Source organism: Falco naumanni, chromosome 5 (genome assembly GCF_017639655.2).
Source record: "Falco naumanni isolate bFalNau1 chromosome 5, bFalNau1.pat, whole genome shotgun sequence".
Classification (NCBI taxonomy): domain Eukaryota; kingdom Metazoa; phylum Chordata; class Aves; order Falconiformes; family Falconidae; genus Falco; species Falco naumanni.
This window is the reverse complement of record NC_054058.1, coordinates 69,808,933-69,830,849: the sequence shown is the minus strand read 5'-3', so window position 1 is coordinate 69,830,849 and position 21,917 is coordinate 69,808,933. Positions and strand designations below refer to the sequence as shown.

The window sequence follows — 21,917 nt, the reverse complement described above, 5'->3', positions numbered from 1 at the left end:
TGTAATGTGTATAAATAGCCCTTGTTTTTTAACGTAATCAATGGAAAAACGATGCTCAAAGTCTGAAAGGTTACGAATAAGTGTATTTATTCCTGCTTTGTGCAGACACAAGGGGCAGGAGACTTCGCTGGAAACTTCCACACAAAATATTTATTTCATGGGCCACCCATGGGCCAAGACCTCAACTCGATGCAGGTACACAGTAGCTATGTTGTTGACACAGGGGGTGTCTTTTCATATCAGACTTTATTTTGCCGTCATGGAGAACTGTGCTTTGCAGTTTTGCTACCTCCATGGGATAGTGTCTGTAATGCAGGCAGGTGTATGAGGCACCCCACAAGTGGGGGGCAAATAGCCACCAAGCCCACCCTGCCATGGCCATTGACAAAGGCTTATGACCAGAGAGATGAATAAGGGTGTATATCACACTGGTTCCCAACAACAAATACATTTTCTTCCTAAGCTAAATGTTGCAGCCAGACCCTTGTGTTTAACAGCCATGAAAGGACTTAACCACTCTAGAATTATCTATTTCCTTTATCTATTTCCTTTTGAATCACTTACACCTTGGGCTCCACGGTATCTTTTGGCAATAGATTTCAGTTTAATGACATAGCGTATGAAAAGTGCTCTCTTAGGTTCATTTTAAACTAATGCTTGATGATATCGCTGCATGCCTACCAGCTCCTGTATTATGAGAAACAAACCAGTACTATCTTTCTATTCCTTTTTGCTGCACTATTTGTGATTTTACATACTTTTATCTTTAGCTGCTCTTTATCACTTTTCCAAGCCCAAATTTTCTCTGTTCAGTTGCCTCTGTTTTGTGAAAGCCCTTCTACACTTTTGATCACCTCTGCCTCTTGTCTCTCTCTCTTCTCTAGTTTTTCAAGATGAAGTCATCAGAACAATACAGAGCCTTTAAAACAGGGGTGCACAGAGATTTGTACAGTGGTATCACAAAGCCCACATTTTATTCTCAGCCCCTTCCCTTAGATTTCCTAATGTTTGCTTTGCCTTTCTCATGACCACTTGGAATGAGCCAATGTTTTCAGAAAACTATCCATAGGTTCTCAAGCATCTTTTTTGAGACTGACACCAGCACTTTAAAAGCAACATTGTTTACACACAGGTTTAGGTTTATTTTTCCTCCCACGACTCTCTTTGCGCTAATTGAAACTGAATTTCATCTGCCATTTTAATGCGGTATAATTCGGTGCCCCGAGATCCTCCCGCAGCCCCTCGCAGTTGGCTCTGGAGTTGTCTCTCCTGAACGATTTATGTCAGCTCCAAGTTGTGGCGTGTGAGTGCCTGCCCTTCTGGGCTCTGCTAAGAGCAGGGGGGATACCAGAGGTGCCAGCACAGCCTGTGCCATCGCTGTAGATTTGGCCTCCGCTCTTCTCCAGCTCTGTGTGGAGGAGGCTGGGTTTGCGCAGGGTGTCAGTGGAGGATTGCGTAGTCCATAGAGACACAAAAGGGAAAGCGGCACCCGTGGCAGGCGGGATGCAAGAGGAGCTGTTACACATTGCATGCACACGATGGGCTTTTTATGGCCTCATTAGAGTCAATGGGAGCTTGCCATCTGCTTCAGCAGGGCAGCATCAAGGTATAAAAATATTATGCACCCCTTAGATGGTGTTTTTTCCTGAGCACTGGCTGATCCTTGCTGTGACCTCCAAACTAGGTATGAGTTACCACTTCTGTTTTTGAGGAGTGAAAGCAGAAACTGAAAGCAATGCAGAGATTTCAAAGATCATGGCTGTCTCTCATCTGGCCATATGTGTCTGTGAGCGGAGGGAATGAGAAGCAGACGAGAGAATTCTTGGCAACCTGTCTTATGTGACATCCCCCGTCAGCAGGTCTCTATTTCTGCCTGACTTTATGATCTCTTTTTCTCTGTCTTGCTACTCCAACACTTCACAGAAATCTGGGAGTCTGCCAGGAAGGTTGTGAGCTAACTAGGTGACAGCGATAGTGAGACACAATTGCAGAAGCTGTAATAAGCAGTATTGATTTTGAATAAACATGTGAGTAATATTGACTTGGAGAATCTGTCTCTTAACAAGTGGAAGGACTGACTGGCTCCAAAGGATGGAGAAGTGGAAGTCCTTTTCTGGAACGGGGTAAGGCAGGTTTCAGACACAAATATGAAAGCACAGTCTGTTTCCAGCATCCTTTTTCACAGTCCTGTTGGCAGATAAAGGCATAAGAACCACAGGGCTTTGTAGCCGGATGAAGTGTTTTAGGTGAACTGCTGGAAGGGGGACAATGAACAGAGCAGCGTAAGCAAGTGGGGAGTGAACCGCGGTCCAATGCTTGAGAAGAGGTTGTCATCTGAATGATACAGAAACATTAAAGGGAAAGAGAAGAAAGACTTTGGTGAAGCACAGCTGGGAGAAGCTGGGAGAAAAAGCAGTGAAAGGTTAGGACTGTGATTTTCCATCCATGGTTGGCAGAGAACCCCCTGTAGATCTATGCCCTGTGGATGGATCCCTAGACATGAGTCATCTGGATAGAGCAAGCTGGATGCCCTCTCCCAGAGTTTCTACACTAGATTCCCTTCCTTCCCATTTCCCAGTCTTCTTTCTTTTATTTACAATGGCACATGCTAACAGTTCCCACAGTCAGTTACACAAGATTCCCATGGTGACACTGTTCTGGAAAAGTGACATGGAGACAATGTTTTTCAATCTCTTTAAATAATATTAACAGCCAGAAAACCTGGGGGTAAACCTGCTGCCTGATCACAGGCAGCTCCCAGCAACCCAGCCAAGAACCAGAACAGGGAAAACTGGGCTAACACAGACCGGCAAGATCTTACCCACAGGTGTAACCCTGCCTTTGGCTGCAGCAAAAAAGCTCACATTGAGGTCAGTAATGTTTGTAAGTAGTAAAAACCAAAACACCAAACACCCTCTCCTCCACTGTTTCAGATCCACAGCAGCACTGCTGTGAGGTCCCTTCAGGGTCAATGGAGATGTGCCATGGACTCAGTGGACTTTGAGTTGGGCTCACAAGTCATGACATGATTAGCCCTGAAGCTGAGCGAGTGGCACTGAAATTAGTCAAATGATGGACAATGGAAATTGGTAACCTTGACAGATTATGCCTTGAACAAAGGCAGAGAGGTGCCTTAACACTTCCCATTTCTTGATGAGCAGCTTCGGCATTTTTGGGTCAAGGATCCAACTCGCACCTCTGAGGCTTGCTTGGGGTACCTCTCTGTCCTGGCAGACAGCCTTAGAAATGTTTCTGCTTTGGGTGGTGATGTAAAATAACTTCAGACCACTCACCCAAGCCCCAGAGATCAACAGTGGCCCATAGATCTCAACACGGGACCCTGTCACCCTGATATCCCTTGGGTATGTGGATTATAATATGCATAGTAATGTCACAGATGCCCTGCATGGAAATAAAGAGCTTGAGCTCCTTTGCATAAATCACATGGAAAGGAAAAGTAGGGCATCTGGGAGGTAAAACCCCCTATTTCTTACAACTCCCTAGTTGTTCTTTCTGTATGGCAGCAAGAAGGCTGCTGTATGCAACAGGGGTCTGCTGAAATGAGGGCATTCCTTCCACACATGCATATTCAAAGATTAAAGAGAAAGCTTTGAAATATTTTCAGAAAAGGGGTCAATTATGTAGATTTTACATGGCTTGTTATTAAGGCCAAAACTCACATCGTTTTCACAAGGGCTGGAGGATACCAAGGCAAAGATGTAAAGGCCTGAGTCCAGAAGAAGGGAGGGAGAATCAAAACATTGTTAATTATATCCTCTCAAGAAAGGACTCATGGTGCAGGGAATTCATCCCAAGAGGGTAATTTCAGGGCTACAAGTTGTAATATATATTATTGCTGGTCTAAGCAGGAGCAGAGAGGGACTCCCAACTGTGTCACCTTCAGTGGCTTTTTGCAGGGGACTCCACCTGTAACTTAAACAGCCTGTTCGGGGAATAGGATATCCTTCCCCCAACCTGTCTGGAGTGTTTGGCACCAACACAATAATGGGGTGAAGGAAAACTGGTCAACAATTATTTCCTTGGACTTGGAAAACTCTTTGACAAAGTTTCTTACAAAGGCGGTTTGGTGAAAGGTAAAGCGTTGTGTCAATTGATTAAAAAGGTGGCCAGGACAAAAAAACAGAGCAGGAATGACTAGTTAGTAATTACAGTGCCAAACCCTAACAAAAGACTATCAGAGGGAACGTATTAGCCATCTTTTCATGCATAAATAAAAGGCTTCATTTAGAGTAATTAAAACTATTATGTTTCTTTGATATCCTACTAAAACTCCAGAAGTATTACTTTCCTCAATTAATATCATACACATCCACAGGTTATTAGAAGGTTACTGAAAATGGGGTCTCTTGAAGTAAAGGAAAAGGTAGATTTTATAATTCCCTGTGTGCAGAGTTTGGTGCATTTCTTGAGTCTGGGAAGGAAGGCTGTGTCTTGTTGGAAAAGTGGGTTTGTGTTCATTGTTTCCACAGTGCAAAAAAGAGAATGGAGATGGGTGAGAGTGATCAACGCTTTATACCTGGACCAAAAATTCACCATAGGCACAGTGTTAAAATTGGATGGTAATGAAAATTTAAAATCCCAACAGAGCAGCTTGTTGTTCCACAGCTAATCTAAAAATGATTGCATAAAATAACTTCTCAGCGGAAAAGCAGATTTCAATTAAAGACGTAAAGTTCACAAACAAATATCACTTTCCATGAGAAAATATCCAGTGTTCTCAAAAAGCTAAAAAATTTTGGCCCAAATAGTGTTTTTCAGAGGAAACTGTGGTATCTTATGATGTACACAGCTGACATCAGAGGGAAAAACATTTTCTGATCTGCCTTGCAGATCCTATTATTCCTGACTTCTTAGCATGAATTAGCTAGGAGTACAGAAATGATGGGGTAGTGGTATATACCACTTTTCTTCTAGAGATGTCAAAACATTTCACAAAGGCGCTGATGTCTCTTCAGCACTGGAAGGCTGAGGAGAAGGAGAGCTGAAGGAGGTATCTAAAGCAAGCCTGAGACACTGGGAAGGAACCTGCACATCCCAACTCCTCATGCAAATGCCCTTTCCAGTAAATTGTGGGGTATGTTATTACCAAACTAAAATCTCTGAGCTGATCTTTCAGAGCTAGCAAAAAGAGGCAATAGTCACAATTAGAAAGCTACCTCTGACTTTTTCGAGAGAGGAAAAGTATAGGACTGCCCATTAATCTCCAAATTGAATCGAAGACTATACAAGTCTGCATGAGCATTGTTGTTTTCCTCTAGCAGCAAGGCATTGTTTTGTTGCATGAAATCTGTATGTTCAATAGATTTGATTTTCCAAGCAGCTGGGTTATCTTGCGCTGTGAAGGCTCTCTCTTAATCTCAATTGCTGTGCTTTTCTCAGCGCCGTTCCCAGCTGCTCAGAAATGAGCACAGTGCTCTCATCTGTCTTTTCGTGCCTTTATTAGGTGTGACAGTTTCAACAATACCCGTATGTAGAAAAATATGCAGGTTTTAATGTGGTGTTTAAAAATGTGATTGTCACAAAAATGTAGACAGAAAGATGTTGCTTTTAAATAATAAAAGTCCTGCCATGATCACACACTAACGGTGTATTTCCTTAGAAAGACGGGCTTGGTTGGTTGTTGTTTTTTTTTTTTTTTTTCTCCCAGTTTGCTCTAACACATAATTGCAGCTAAACCTTATTTATCCACAGGGGACAAGGGAACTGAAAAGAGATGAAATATGCAGAGTTGGGCCATAGGTGCTTTTCAAGTGCTAGTGACACACAAGTGGGATTAATGTATGTATCTGATCATTTGACTTCTGGTAAATGTCTTTTGAAAGACTAGACTGTTCATCATCCACATTTTTTCCTGTCCTGATAAGCCATTTTGTCCAAAGAAACCCTCCCATGGCACGAGGGGGCCATGATTTTAGAGAGAACCTATTGGTATGACTGAAGTACCAGCAGAACAGGACAGAAGGGGGGAGCAAAATGACTTGGGTGGATGGGATGCCTCAATGGGAGACTCTGCAACTAAACAGCGTGCAACGTTACAAGCAAGTACTTAGCAAACCAAGCTGGAAATGCTTGAAAATTAATGTGAGCCTCACAGCTATCCTGGAGGCTGAAGATCTGTGATGGGAGATACAGATTTCTGCTCAAGTTACTCTCTTTCAACTCAGGGAAGCACTTCACAACCTGGCCCCCGTGGAGGCAGGACCAACAATTTCATTGCCCAGAGAGGGCCAGGAGCAGCAAATCATGAGATACGGTGAAGCAATGGCCATCCATAGCCTTGGTCCAGACATTTTTCTGTTTGCAGCCAGGGGACAGGCATATGCCAAGAAGCAGGAAGCAATGTGTTCAGGAGGGAGGATTAGATTTGCAAAAGTACCCACATTTGCATTTCCTACCAGTAGTTACAGCATGCAAACCAAGTTCCCTTTTCCAAAGTTGCCTGGGCTGCAGTGCTGTCAATGGTTTAAGTTAACAAGCTGCACTTAAACCAGGGTGAGTGAGATGTCATCACACACCCAGCTCAGCCAGCCCTGCTACTGGAGTGCTAACCTGGGGGCCAGAAGGTCCCTGGCCCACTGCTCTAAATCCAGCAGATCCCAGGCATAGCTTCCATAAACCAAGCGTTGTTCTGTCAGGAAAACAAGAGAATGATCTCTTTTCTGGACCACAGTCACTCTCCCGTCTTCGTTACAAAATGTCTTTGACAGGGAAATTATGACATTTATGCAGAAAGAGCATGTGTTTGCACTGGAAATGTCATCACCAGGTCTAAGATAATGTCATTTGGATAAGAGGGGGTTACTTACATTAGCTGGAATGTTGCCAGCCAAGTAAGGCAGACAAGTAGGTACAAAGCCTGCAGACTGTTCCCTTTGGAGTATTTTCCTATTGCACCCATGTTTATGAGATATGCACAGAGTACAGAATTGCTGTGGACTCTTTCAACATCTAGCCAACTGAGTATTTGACCCCTGTATTTTAGAAGATGTAATGACACTGAAATTTTTAGGTACCTGAGGCTACAATAAGGACAGTAAAAGATTTTTCTTTTCTACGTGAAACTCAGGAAAGCAGCTGATCTGCACAATAACCTGTTCTGCATTATTAAAGGCTTATTGGTAAAGGTTTGATCTACAGCCCAACCCTTCTGGGTTGGGCAGCCCAGGGCAAAAGAGGCCTTTGATGTAGTTTGGTGAAGTTTTCTAACAAAACAGATTACCAGCAAAAGCATTATTTTGCTAGTGAAAGTGTGCCTCAGGACTTTGCCTATATAAGAAAAAGTGATTTAAAAAACCCACCCACCCACCCAACAACACACAGTAAGCTACTTCTCACCAATCATCTGAAAAATGACAAGCAGAAACAGGAGTCCTGTGTTAGACTTTCTCTAGAAGGAGATGAAAGCCTTCCCCTTCTCACGGCTGTTTGCTCCTTCTGCTGTAACTTACCGCTCTTCACAGGGAAGATAATATAAACCTCATTTATTTCATTTTTTTTCCTTGCATGTTTTTTTTTTTTTTTCTTTTAGCTGAGGTTATTTTTCTAATCCAATATCTCCCAGATAAACAGGCACACCAGCTCTGGGAACTGGGGAATAGCTTTGGGTTTGGGGAGCCTGAGGAAGGACAGGAGCCCCTTCACTTACTGCTGTTACATAAATCATCACATGAAACATAGTCTGCATGTCTGACACTGGTGCTCTACAGGCTGCAGTACTACGAGATGAGTTTTCCTTGGGTGAGATAATTTTCCCTCCCAGGTGGTTATCACTAGTGGGTAATAAATCCAATAATGTTTCTAAGTGACCTTTTAAAACAAGGACCACTTAATTATCTATGGGACACTGATTTAGAGTAAATCTATACAACCTGTACAGTTTTTTCAAAATCCCAGATGTTAAAGAGGCTCTTAAATGGCATTAGAATTAAAAATAAATCCTTTAATAGATTTTCAGATTACTTATATGAGGCCCTGCAGAGATAAAAGCACCTCGAGGAGAAACTATGACAATGCAGCAGTGGTCAGCTTGGCACACAAACACACCCTGAAGATGAGAACGAAAGCCATGCTGCATACCCTCAAGGGGGTGTTCCCAAGCCCAGCCACAGCAAGGTCCTGCAGACCCTCTGAGGAACATGCCAGCAAGGTTACTTCAAAGGATCCTGGCTGGAGGAAGAGTAGCTCCAAGGGGAAAAGTAGAGAGATTCATTGTAGGGAAGAGGGAGGCAAGGAAAGAAATGTGCCTCTGGTTCTGGCTTTCCAAAGGCAGATCTATGTAATTAATAATAGCAACGAGACAGCAGCGGGTGGGAGTCAATGCTACAGTATTGGCACTGGCCTTGCTGGAGACCACTGCCATGCAAAAGAGATTGGAGTAAGCAAGCATCTGAAGAAAATTTTGGTGATGTGGTCCAGTAGCTTTTCCTGAAACTAGACCCATTGCTATTGCTGTTTCATTACTACTAAGAACTTATTGCTGACAGTAGTTCCTGTAATTCACGTGCTCAGGTGACTTAACCCAGGAGCAGCATCCGTCTTCTCAAGAAGACCCTGCCTTTAGCTGATTGCACCCTGGGGCCCCAGGAGAGCCAGGGACTTACACAAACTCCAGAATGTGGGGTCCCCTTCAGGTCATCCCACCTTTGAACACCAGCAGCGAGATTTCTGCACCTCGATATGGCTTTCTGCCTGGTTTAGGTCCATCTCTATGACAGAGACAAGGAAAGGTTGCTGTGCTCTTGGACACCCAGTATTTACCAGGCAAAGGCAATAGAGCAGTGGGCTCCACAGCTCACTGGTGACCTGGTGCCAGGACAGGCTGGACTACCCAAGTAAGGGTGCTGAGCCCAGGTGGCCTCTCTCCCACCTTTCCACAGTCAGCTACAGATGTAGCTGCCCCATTAACAGGTTAAGCAGGACTATAAGGAGCAACTTGCTAGTGACTTTCAGTTGGGGGGGGGGGGGGGGGGGGGGGGGCAGGGAAGGATCTAAAAATGTACTTGTGCCTGGCAGGATTGCTCTGCAGAACTAATCCTTTGCGTTTCTTTTACATCTTCCATCTGTGATTTCATGGTTAATTGACTTATCCATGCAACGTTCCTCTGAGGCATAGATTATCTCCACTTTCTGAGTGATAAAGTCGAGTGCGTAGGGTTTGTGACGAAACTTGCCCTAAAACCCTCAGGGGATTACAAGGCAGAGGACAGAGCAGACCCGGGTCCCAGCTCTGCACCGCCAAGGTGGGCTCCCTTTTCCCTTGGACACACACAAGTTGCCACACTCCACATGGGTAAGGGCCATCACGTGCTGCACCCAGTAGACTGCAGCATTCCCTGAGATGTTCAGCAAGGATGTGCTGGGTCTGGCCAGGGCATGAAGCGTGGAGCTGCTCTTGTCCCACACATGTGAGCCCTGAGGCACAAGTCAGGCCAGTGCTCATGGAGAAAAGCCACAGCCACCATCATGTGGTTGGCTTTTATTTTCAGTCACCCCAGCATCAATAACCACACCACAGCACCGGCCGTATTGATCACACTGATGCTTTGAAGGTCAATGTTTGTAACAGCCCTGGCTACAGCTCTTCAGGGGGTAGCAAAGCTCAGTCTTCCAGTTCTAAGGCTAAACTTCATCCCCTGGAAGCTATGGGAGACTTTTACCTGTTGCTGGATAGAGGGAGGCACATGATATGTGCTTGGGGTTCCGTCTGCATAACGTCTGTAAGGGCTAATAGAAGACAAGCATCAGCCTCCCTTAAATCAATATGATACAAACCCCATGCTACAGATTTCCTTTTTTAACAAAACTGAATCCTTCCCTAGCCCTTCCATTGTGTGTTTGAAGAATAATGCTTGTTTTTAAATTGTTTTTAATAGGCAAAGTAAGGTAAAGAGGGAAGGATAGTTAAGCAGTGGTGATGATGTCACAAATGTAGTAGCAGACAAAAAGCCTGTGAGGAAAGACTTAGAAAAATGGGGTGTCCAGCAGTCATTACATCCAGGTGATGTTGAGATTTCGGTATAAAGTGAATTAGCTCATTAACTTGTTGACTGCTGACCATTACCTTTGCAAATATGCACAACAGGCAGATTTCAGGCAGGGGGTACAATTTGCACCCATCTCCTCAAACCACAATTCCTGGCCTTTGCCCCATATTGAAGAACATCTACCAATATTTTAAAAAGTTTGGCTCCACCAGCACAGTGACTGCCTTTCTTACTGCATTGAAAATAACTCAAATGGGTAATCACGGTGTGAGGACAACAATCAGACACCTTAATGAAGTGTTCTCATCCTTATTTCTGCCAGGTGTGTGGCACAGGAAACACAATAAATGTATTTCTGTTAGGCAGCTAGGAACATGTTACTTTATCCTAGCACGGGTCAAGGGAATTTGGCCTTCGGAGTGCCAATTCACTCCACTTAGTATAAAGAAATTGTAATGAACCATCTGAGCTGGAGCCAGCCGCACCATGGACGTTTGAAGTTAGCTGAGGTGAATCGCACCTCTGAAGGCTGACCTGGCTCAGTGAGTTGTGTTGTTGTTTCCAGATTAAGAAAGGCTGAGGTCCCTGAATTTTACCAGCATCTAATAGTGGCATGAATTCCAGCATCAAATATTAATTCAGATAAGGCTTTGATGCAAGTGGGGATTGTTGCTTAGGCTGAAAACAGGCTGATATGTATTCATTATATGTAGAAGCTCTCCTGTGCCTTGCTGGGGATGCCGTACTGGTATCATTATTTTACATCTTTATTGACATTTTGGGAGATGGATAAATGTCCCGTTAGCCCAGTAAAGATGGAGAAATGAGGCAGCGGGGAGACCTAGGAACAGAAATATTCTTAGAATATCTATATGACTGCAGTTCGTGCAGTTAGAAGAGCATCTGAAAGGGGCTAGCACCTCCACAGACACTGAAAGCCCCTACCCCAAAGAGCTGAATCCAGGTGGTGAAAGGGTTTGAGAGGACCAAGAGTTTAAATGAGCTGAATGAGCTCAGAAAAGTAGAAGAGCAAGAAAGCAAAATGAGATCTCCGACCTCTGAGTGGCTTTAGCTCTCATTTGTTTTCCAGCACCAATGAAACCTTGCTCAGAGACCGTCACAGTTGGGACATGTCGTGGCCAGTATCTGGCTGGCCAAAGGGCATCACCAGGGAGGCTTGGAGCTCACAGACAACAACCACCCAAGTAGGGGCTCAGAGGCAGCTGCTGAAACAGGCACGTATGCATAGCTAGAAATATCCATTACAGGGTAAGGCAGAAACATGTTGCTGGCATCAGATGAATACAGCTTTTATTGGGAGAGCAACAGGGTCCCCAGTTGAGCTGAAAGGGGAGAGGTGTCTGTCCCCTACACCAGTAGGTAAATCTAACAGAGACAGCAACAACTCTGAATTTACAAACATTTCATGGGTGCTAGGGAGTGGAATTCATTACAGGGTGAACAAACCAGGACAAAAAATATGTGAAATGAAAAAATGTAGGATCATCATAGAGAAAAAAAGGTATTGCTTGTTTCCCTGGGTCATGTTTTCAGGCATCTCATCACATTCTGTGAGACAACCTGTCTCCATCAAATAAGGGGCGTGCAGGAGCTACCTTGGACTGTCATCCAGGTGAACCCCCTGCCTACAGGGTTTTTTCATGCAGAAGTATCTTCTGAGATCTGGGAAGCTGCAGAATTTTCCCCCAGCCTTCACCCTCAGAGGGGAAAAAACTGCACAGACATTTTGGAGAAGAGATGGTCTCTGGCTGATCTTCTTATTTGGGGTTCTGATTTGTTTCAAAACTAACCCAACCTTTAAAAGAAGATTAAAGAATTTCAGCATGAAATAGTATTTCACAGGACTGCTTTTGGGCAACCCCAGATGATGATGACGATTATTATTATTATTGTTGCTGTTGTTGTTGTTAATATTATTATTAATAATATTATTATTAATATCATTATTTACTTTGCCAACATCTTTCCCCCCAGCCCCATCCCTGTCTTCTATTTCTGCTATATCCCCGACAAGCACTTCTGTTCATTCCATCCCCGTCTCTTCTTCCCCAGGCCAAAATGACTACAGCCCAGTATTTGCACAGTTGTAACGACACTACAATTCAGAGAAATGGCTATTTCTCACTTACTGCCTTGTCTGCCATGTGAGAGCTGGGCATCCTCTCTCAAGACACATAAGAATGTGTCTATAGAGCATCAAGTGCATTTATGAGCATTTGCAGAGTATCTGGGAGTCACCTTGCATCAGAGGTTGTGTTTTTACAGACATAAAGTGGCTATAATCAGGTTTCTAACTGAGAGCATAATTGCAGTGTTTTAGCAGAGTTGTAGCTTTGGGAAACAGTGTTTAATTTGACAGAGGTATTAACAGGGATGGCAGTGAAGCCCTTTACATTGGAAAAGCAGCTTCTGTTATTCTGTTCTGTTGATTTGTTCTTGCAAACCAAACACACTCAGTGTTTGCTGCTTTCTACACTGTAGTGAACATCGTGCCCTGTTTGAATGGTTACTGAAGGGGATGAATAAATCATGTATCTGACTGTTGAAAATGCATACATAGACCTAATGCTCTAGTAAAAGGTTTTGTATGTGTTTTGACTGTTAACATCCAGAACAGCAAAAATACGTAGCAGTGAAAGGAAGATAGAGCCCCAGTTAGTGTTTGGAGAAGGAAGCCCCATTGTATTTCCAGCACATATTTTGCCAGAAGACTGAGCAGGATGCTCAGCCCCATGGTCGCACCCACTGGAAGCCAGGGACAGCCAGAGGTCATTTTCTCTGCTGGGGCAGAGACCCTGGGCAACAGTTATCATTTTGAGCCTGGAAGCCTCATCTCTACAGCTCCCATTTTTCATCTATAGATCCTCAAAACATCTATATATCCTCCTGGTGAGCCAGGATGGAGATGAGGAGAAACAAGGTGGTCAGAGCTTTGCCCAGGTCACCAAGCCAGAGCCTGGTTCTGGGGACCCCACTGAGCTGAATGCCCCTTCTTCAAACAAAGCGGTCGCCATCTCTGCTGGGGTGGTTTATTTGCATGGTTGAGAGGCAGATTTTCCTTCCTTAACTACCACACTGACTTAGCAGGAATCATGATAATAATGGCTGAGATCATTGATGTGTCAGAGATAAATGCCGTTCTGTTGTTGGAGGAGGATGGACAGACCCTGATGGCCATGCCAAGTGGGGCAGGACACTAAACTGGTTTGTTGTAAGTCAGTCTCTCTCTCAGCCTTGTACAGAGACCGACGATCTTCAAATATGACTTTTTTATGTTTGCCTTCCAAGTCTAGAAGGCAGCTAAATCAATCTTATTAATACCTTGAGACTTTAATATTCATCATACTGCTTTACTTTTGTGGAAAAAAGCATAACTGTTCTAGAAAAAGCAGGTCATTAGAGCCTTAAAGATGATCTCCTGAAAAGTAACTGGTGTTTCCAGCCCCCTCACTAGAATTCGTGCTATATAAGGGTAAGCTGGCAAACGATTTTGACAACATTTACTCATGCAAACGCTGCATCAGTGGAACAGCTTGCAAAAAGCATGCGTCTGCCCCTTGTTTACTTCCCCAAAGGCAAACAAGTCCTTCTCTCTCTGAAGCCACAGGGCAAATCTCAAAGGACAGCACCAGCAATCTTGGAGAGGAAAACCTTTATCCATTTTGAAAATACACCCTACAACCAGCAACAAATAAACACAGCTCCGGTTTCTCATTGCTGCCAAAGCAACACACCCAGTACAGCACTGTTCCTCCCTTTGCATCACCGACAAAGCTGCCAGCTGAATTGCGCCTGTATCCTTGGTGTCTTGGAGTGGTACCAAGCAGGAAAGACACAGATAAGCTTTCAGAAACCCAGCATCTTTTGCAAGGCTCCTAGGCTCAAAAAAGACCTACATGCCTTGTCATGAGTTAGTAAAAAGAGCACATTTCACTCTAAAAAATCATGGATGAGAATCTGGCTTTTCTGAGAACAAAGCTTTATATATGCCAGGAGATTACTTCAGAACAAGATCTGAAATATCCCATTTTTTTAACCCTGTTTATAACTTGATCTATAGCTGCAAAGGGGACTGGAGAGGTGGTGCCATCCCAGAAAGGATGCCCTCAGCCATCAGCACAACCTGAAATCTGTGCTTTGCCACATCCTACTGACACCTCCTGGAGAAAGGAGTCCCCAGCCAGGCAGCACTATGAACTGCACCCACACAGGTGGGCACCCATGCCCCATGCTGCCACAGCCAGTGCAGGTCTTGTTTCCCTTTGCCATCCTCAAAAAAATCAGCTTGCTTATCACCAGGAAGGGCTCAGTCTGCCTGCACAGCCCTGGCAGTGGTGAGTGGGACTTAACTGCCATGCCCAGCACCTTGGCCTTTTGCTAAAGTGCATCATATAAAAAAGGCACATAAAAATATTCATAATTTGGGTTTCTGGATGATTTGACTCTCTTTTTTCACCATTCTTTCTTTAGGGAAAAAAGAGAGAAGAAAGGAATTTCAGGACATTTTCAGGTTGTGTTTTTCCTGAATGAATGAAAAAAGTTATCATAGAAACATAGAATGGTTTGAGTTGGAAAGGATCTTAAAGACCGTGTAGTTCCACCCCCCTGCCACGGGTAGGGACATCTTCCACCAGCCCAGGTTGCTCCCAGCCCCGTCCAGCCTGGCCTTGAGCACCCCCGGGGATGGGGCACCCACAGCTGCTCTGGGCAGCCTCTGCCAGCACCTCACCGCCACCCTCACAGTAAAGAATTTCTTCCCAGTATCCAATCTAAATCTCCCCTCTTTCAGGTTAAAGCCATTCCCCCTTGTCCTGTCGCTGCAGGCCCCTGTAAAACGTCCCTCCCCAGCTTTCTTGCCGGCCCCTTTAGGTACTGGGAGCTGCTCCAAGGTCTCCCCGGAGCCTTCTCTGCTCCAGGCTGAACCACCCCAGCTCTCCCAGCCTGGCCTCACAGCAGAGGGGCTCCAGCCCTCTGAGCATCTCCACGGCCTCCTCTGGGCTCACCCCAACAGGTCCGTGTCCTTTTGACGTTGGGGACCCCAGAGCTGGACGCAGCGCTGCAGGGGGGTCTCACAAGAACTGAGCAGAGGGCAGAATCCCCTCCCTCACCCTGCTGCCCACGCTGCTGGTGATGCAGCCCAGGGCACAGCTGGCTTTCTGGGCTGCAAACGCACATTGCTGGGTCATGTTGAGCTTCTTGCCAACACCCACAAGCCCTTCTCCTCAGGGCTGCTGTCAACACATTCTCTGCCCAGCCTGTGTTTGTTGGGATTGCCCCGACCCACATGCAGGACCTTGCACTTGGCCTTCTTGAACTTAGTGAGACTCACACAGTTTTATTTTATCTTTTTCCACAATGCAGAGAAGTAATTTTTGAAAGCAGCTATTTTTAATTAAAAAAAAAAAAAAAAGAAAGAAAGAAAGAACCTGATAGGGGCTGATTCTTGTAAGGCATAAGCAAATTTTACCCATTTTTAGATGACCCATGAAGAATTTTCCTTTGTTGTCGTGTCTGTAGACTTCTAGTAAAAGTCATAACCTAAACACGGCAGACGCAGGCAGGGAAACTGGATCCTGCAAATATCCCAGTACCCTCCTCAACCCCATGACCTGCTGCAGGCAGAAGTCTTGATTTGCAAATGTTACTTTTGTGAGGGCTGTGTGCTGGTTTTGACTTCTATTCACAGAAAAGAAATGAAAAGCAGGGGAAACCTGGTGAAGCAGTAACGAGAGAAGCACAGTAGCAGTAATATTCATACCATTTGGAGGCAAGTGTTGTGCTTATGGAAGGCACACAACAAAAATAAAAAATGCGAGCATGAAAGGCGCTCCAAGTGTTAAATATTCATTAGTATTTCCCGCGCCGTCTGTTCTAAATATAAGACACATTACAGTGCAGCCCCGGTATGTGACTGGGATGTTTTCCCCTCCTTTATATGATGCCATACCCATTTGAATGGCGGGATGTCACCATGGCAACACCACGATGCTACCTTTTGTTTGCTGGATGAAATGACCAGTTACGAAGTTGGCCAGCAGCGCGTGTATAGGGCTGCAGCAGTGCCTATTGTCCTGGCCACCAGCAGGCCTGGGGGGTGGCAGGCAGGAGGTGATGGCAGCTCTTTGCAATGGAGACGGTGTCTAAATCCAAACTGCTTTCACTTTACAGGACTAGTACAGGCAGCACAGATCGACTCTGTGTTGGGATCCCCACTGGAAAGGTTAGGAAGGGTTTCAGTTTACAGAAGTTTTATCCCGGCTTGGAGACATCCACAGCAGGTGAACAAAGAGGAAAGCTGCGGGTTCAAATATATACCACAGAGTGGCTGTTTCTTGGACCCTCAGCCAATAGCCTAACAGTGAATATCAGGTGCTTCTTTTGGCCATTTTCATCACTGCTAGGTACCTGGGGCAAGATTCAGAGTCAGACAGCTGAATTCAGCCATTTATGTCTACTTGGCTAAATGTCAGCAGGTATCCTTGCTTTCTTTCTGTTTCATGGAGGTTTGTCAACGCAGTCAGCAGAGCCTAGAAAGAGATTCAGCTCCAAGGTTGAATCCAAGTAGGACCTACCTGGCTCCAAGTAGACATCTGCCTTGGTCTGCTGTCTAGATTAGAGCAGATGTTTAGATTATGACAATATAAGGGGATTTCAAGGTATCTATCTCACTCCCATGATTAGTTAAGGACTCAAGAGTAATTATATTCCCAGCTTCAACACTTCTAGGATGAGGTAGTTTGAATCCAGGACAGGATGAACCTCTGCAACATGTGTGTGAACCAGAGAAGTGGGTCCCCTCTTCTGCAGATGGAGAAGCTGAGATATGCTGGGTGTAACTGGCCAGGCTCTGAGTCAAATGCTGCTCCCCTCCCCAGAAAGAGAATGATAAAGCAAGTGTTCACATGCTTCTTTTGCCTCAGTAGTACCTTTGATCTGAAAATCGCGGGAGTGGAGGCTGTCAAACAAGTCTGCGGTAATTTAAGCATTGCCACGCGCTGCAGCCCAGGGGAGGAAGGAAGCGTCAGACCATGGCACACGCTATCACTGCACCGCTTTCCTGGCTACAGCAACTTAAACTTTCATTTTAGAGGATAAGCTTCTCTGGCTCCCACAGTTGTAAAGTTATTTATTGCTCTGAATGTGAAAAGGGTTTGCAAACAGGTTGGATGCATGCAGAGGGTGGTTGTCCTGCTCCTGTAGCACTCAAAGGACAGGTTGTCAGCTACGTACACTAAAGCAGAATGTCTAAGCAGATACTAGCAGAGCTTACATCCTACCTGGTGCCTGGAGATCAAGAGGAGGGTGACATATGATGCATGAACCCCATCCATCCACTGCCACTCCAGCTCTTACATTTGCTGGAAACTGCCATCCTCATCACCTTCCAGGAAGCCATGCTGGAATTGGCCCAGGCAGAGCCAGCTGGGTTTCCTGGCCCCACTGGTGAAAGTGGATGTGGTGTGGACAGACCTTGCTGGCACACACCACTTCAACTGCTTCAACTGTGGCCCACACTAATGCCACGCAGGGGCTCATAACCTGCCCAGGGGCCCAGAGCATAGAGCATCCTCCGGGATGCAGCTGTGGGTCACAGCCCGGATGGGCAGGCTCACAGCCAACTCACAGCCATGGCCATGGGTGCTGCTCAAACAGCACTGTCCTCTTTCCTGTTCCTGCTCATCCTGCTGAGCTGGGCTCTGCTCTGACTCATGCAGTATCAGCACAATTCCCCAATCCATTCAGATCAGAAAGGCTTTGAGTGCTTCTGAACCAGAAAGGCCTCGGCTTGCTTTTCTGGTCCCAGACTGAATTACTGCCTTGGCCTTTAGGAAAACTACCTTTTTTTTTTTTTTCTTGTAAACAAAGATAACACAGGAAACCTCATGAAGCACGGCAGTTTAGCCTAGTTCAAAGCAGACCTGAGCTCTGAAGGAGAGCTGGGTGTTCGTACACTACCATGTGTATACAATCCGCATTATTGTATGGCATTACAGTTTGACCATGTGGGCTGAGATCTCAAAAATTCCCAAATGCTCCTCTCTCTTTAGGTTCTTCTTGAGACTTTGGAGAGTCAAATTCCCCTGATGATTTGGAGATGATATTTCACAGATGCACAGACTTCTAAGCTTCACATCAGAGTCTGACACAACATTGTACAGCAGAAAAATCACATGGTTGTGTTTTACTGGAGCCTGCAATTCCTGCTGCCATTTATTCAAAGTGTTATTAAAGACCAATAGCAAAACATATTTATATACATCCAGCAAAAAATAGATGAGCCTGCCAGTGTCGTACAGTGTCTCTTTAGCTCTGCAAAACTTATCTCTGCCTTCAGTATGATATGATCAGACTCAGTCACATTTAATAAGGAGCTGAGTTTGGCTGAGAACAGTTAATTATCTTTGAAATTAATATTAAACACTGTAGGGGGCACCTCCCCTCCCTGTTTTTGCCTCATAAAGAATAATAAGAAAAATGCCCTAAACCTTCAAGATCTACAGGGTCGAAAGGACTGGGGGAGAGAGAGAGGAAAAGGGATGTGTGGGGTGAGACACCCTCATCTGTGTCACTGCCTGGGTGCACTTCTGCTGGGGCTTGCCAGGGCAGGGGTCATGTCTGACACCTCTGGCTTCATCCCAGGGTTTGTGCTCTGTGTGCTCATATACCACCATGAAGATATTCCCCTGCATCCTCCACCTCAGTGTAGCTCCCAGGAGCCTGCTTTGAGCAGGAAGGAGGCATGTGGGCAGAGATGGTCTCTGGCTTGAGCAGCCAAAGCATGAACCCACAGCAAGAGGAGAGGTTTATGGAGGGATGAGGAGCCACAGAGGACCCTAGGACAAGGTTCTGCTTGGCTTTGGACACAGGACAAATAACTTCAGGAAGGAGCCTGTATCTCTTGTTGGCCTTGGAGGAGCCTCGGTGGCTGGCTCAGACCAGAAGACAGAGTATTAGATGGAAAAAGCTAAATGAGGCAAATTCCTGTGGTCAGCCAGGAAACGTGGCAATGTCAGGAGTTTAAGTGGAACCCAGATCAGTGCCTTAATCAGATGGGTGACTGTCCCTGAGCTTGTAGCTTTGGGGCCTCAGAGAAGAGCTGATGTTGAAGGGCATAAAAATTTCCACCTGTGGTAAGCTCCAGCCAGCTTGACAGTGATTTTCTAACACTGAAAATGAAGTTCTGGTGGTGTAGCAGGGTTTTTAATTTCATTTTTGGAAATAAATTAGGTATTGGCATGTGGAAGGTTATCCCCTGGGCTGGGGAAGGGGAGCCTTATTTGTGTCTGCATTAGGAAGCAGGGTGGCCCTGGAGGGGGCTGACCTTTGGAGCAGCAGTGGGCAGCAGGTGCTCATTTGGTGGTGTTTCCCATCAAATTGGGTTTTACTTTGGACTGGTCTGGTCTGGCCCTGTGGACCAAACACTGGTGTGTTTGCAGGTCTGAAGCTCATTTTCCAGTTGGATTTTTCTCCAAAAGAGATTCAGTCCCAGCATCATTCCGCGATGCGGAAGTGGGAGCAGTTAGGGCATTTTCCACAAAGGCATGCTCTGACCTGAATTAAAATGCTAACAGAAAAGCATTAGGTGAGTATCTTTTGCTGACCAACTTTGCAGGACTATATTCCTTTTGTTTCACTCTCTTTTCCTTTTTTTTCTCTTCTTCAATTCCCGGCTGTCAACTGACAGGAACTCCCTTTCAGCGTGGGTTTGGTCACTCGCTGACAGCAAACGCGCCCAGCAGAAAATGCTCCAACTGCTGGCGTTTCCGAGCGGGGAAAGCCGCTTGGGCTGAATCTTGGGATCAGGATTACATCCCTTTAAGTCAATCTCAGGGAATCCGCAATCTTTCCACGGCAACGAAGTTTTCTTGGCGCTTTCCTAGCAGCACAGAGAGCCGACAAGCGTCAGCCCTGCACGGGGATGTTACCAGATTAGACCCAGCGGCACAATAGGCAGGGAAAAGTCCCACACTTTCCCATCGCTGCTGCCGACCGGATCCCCACAGCTGGGCTGGGATCGCTTGTCCTGTGCTGAATGCATTACGTAAGGCAGGGATCGTTTGTCAGCCGCGATGGTACACACATAGCTGCAGGCAGATTATGCAGAGAGAGAGAGAGAGGAGGGAGAGGGAGGAAGGTCTCTCCAGGAACGGTGCTCCACGCAACTGAGGATTGCAAGTTGGCAGGTTGGCTGCTGGCCGAGCTTCTGTGAGGGTGCCACTGGCGGTCCCTGACATGCTCTTGTTCGTGTGGGATGCTTGAGACAGGGACGAGAGACTAAGTTGGGGGACGAGGACTGGCATGAGGATCGGACCAAAATGGAAGGGCTTCTGTCTCCGATGAGAACGAAGGTAGGGGAAGATGTTAATGTCTTTTGAAGCTGCTTTTACCCGAGGAGGGGAAGGGGAGGTGCGGGGCTAGCTCTATGAATAGGGGGCTTGCCGAGCTTTTGTCTCTTTTCTTTTCTCTTTCTTTTTTTTTTTTTTTGTATTTTTTTTTTTTTATTATTTCTTTCTTCTTTCTCACAACTATGCTCATGAATGTAACTCGGGAGAGGAGCAACAGCAGTCACCTCAAAGAGAGGACTAACCCATCACTGTTCCTCGACAGAGATGACCTTTGTAAATGAGTTTTGCCTTTTGGAGTAGACAGCCATATTTCTGTTTGAATTTCCAGTCGGAGGCTCTCATTGTGTCTGTGTGTCTGTGCGTGCTCCCCAGGGAGCCGCTCAGGGAAAGCGTACCTGCGGCGTGGGGAAGGATGGTCCTGGCGGGCTACCCCAGTACAGTATTTTCAGCAGCAAGGGATGTACAGACAAGCAAAGAAGGTGATTTTGTGCCCAAATACTCTGCCAGGGTGGGAGACCTCTTGGTGTGGATCCAGACCAGAAAGCTGTAAAAGTGAGTGTGCAGACCTAAGGGATTGCTGCACTTCTCTGCTGCCTTCTCAAGCTTCCAACTCTCTTTAAAGGCTTGCCATTAATCCTCGTTATTAAAGAAACTTGGATTCCAGCAGGGAAAAGCCAGAGACAAATACAGGGATGGTTTAGTTTGCAAAATCTCCTTCCATGCTATTATTTCTGCATGGTCCTGGGGAATAGACTGAATCCTGACTGAGTCACTGTCTCAATCCCATGTGGTAACTGCCTTGGGTAAATCTTTCTGATTTCTGTCCATCACTGCATGCAATTCAACCCTGTTGTATTGTATCTCAGGACTGGAAGAACTGGAATTCAATGACAGCTCTTGCAGGCAACAGAGTATCTTCGTGCATCTTAAATGTAAGCAGTTTTGAAGGTGTAGTCAGACCAAAGCTGTTTCATATAAATGCCAGACTAGAAAAAATACTGAGAAATACTCTGGTCCAGCTCCTGTGCTGAGGCAGATCAGCTAGTCTTGGTCTCCTCAATCACTTCACTGTCACCCACTATCTTAAATTAAAGGGTCTTCAATGATTGCAAGTATTTTCAGTATTAAAAGCTAGAAAAGTGCTTTAAATTTGCCAGCAAGTGGCTGTACTGTAATTCTCCAGGGGAGTAATTTATTTTTTTTCCTGTTTTAATTCAGTTCTTTTTTGTCTTGACCAGTAAGTTGGGGGTTAAAAAAAGGACCTGCCAAATTCACATAGCTCTCCATTACCAAGAATAATGTTAACGGACAATTTATAGAATGAAAGATTTACAAGGGATTGTAGACCCAGCCATTCATATCTCTCATTACTGAGGAATACGTCCATCAGTGTTAGCATTTGTAAGGCATTTTTCAGTATTTTTCTTTCTTAAAATCATAGGGGGCGGGGGGGGGGGGGGGGGGGGGGGGGAACAACGCACAACCCCCCCCAAAAAAACCCAGCAGATCTCATTACCATTATTAGAAAATGAAACTTTCAACGGTT

At 45.4% G+C, this 21,917-nt stretch overlaps 1 protein-coding gene across 3 annotated transcripts in view; it reads left to right on the top strand.

Moving 5' to 3' along the window:
• Nucleotides 1–21,917, top strand: part of FRMD4A (FERM domain containing 4A) — a 386,977-nt gene that overhangs the window by 72,827 nt on the left and 292,233 nt on the right. Inside the window, exon 1 of one of the 3 annotated variants that reach the window (XM_040594543.1) lies at nucleotides 20,142–20,374. The exons of the other annotated variants lie outside the window; for them this stretch is intronic. Within the exon in view, the coding sequence (XP_040450477.1) occupies nucleotides 20,342–20,374 (33 nt within the window). The 5' untranslated portion in view covers nucleotides 20,142–20,341. Of the gene's footprint in view, nucleotides 1–20,141; nucleotides 20,375–21,917 lie in introns of those variants that run through there. 3 annotated transcript variants of the gene reach the window in all.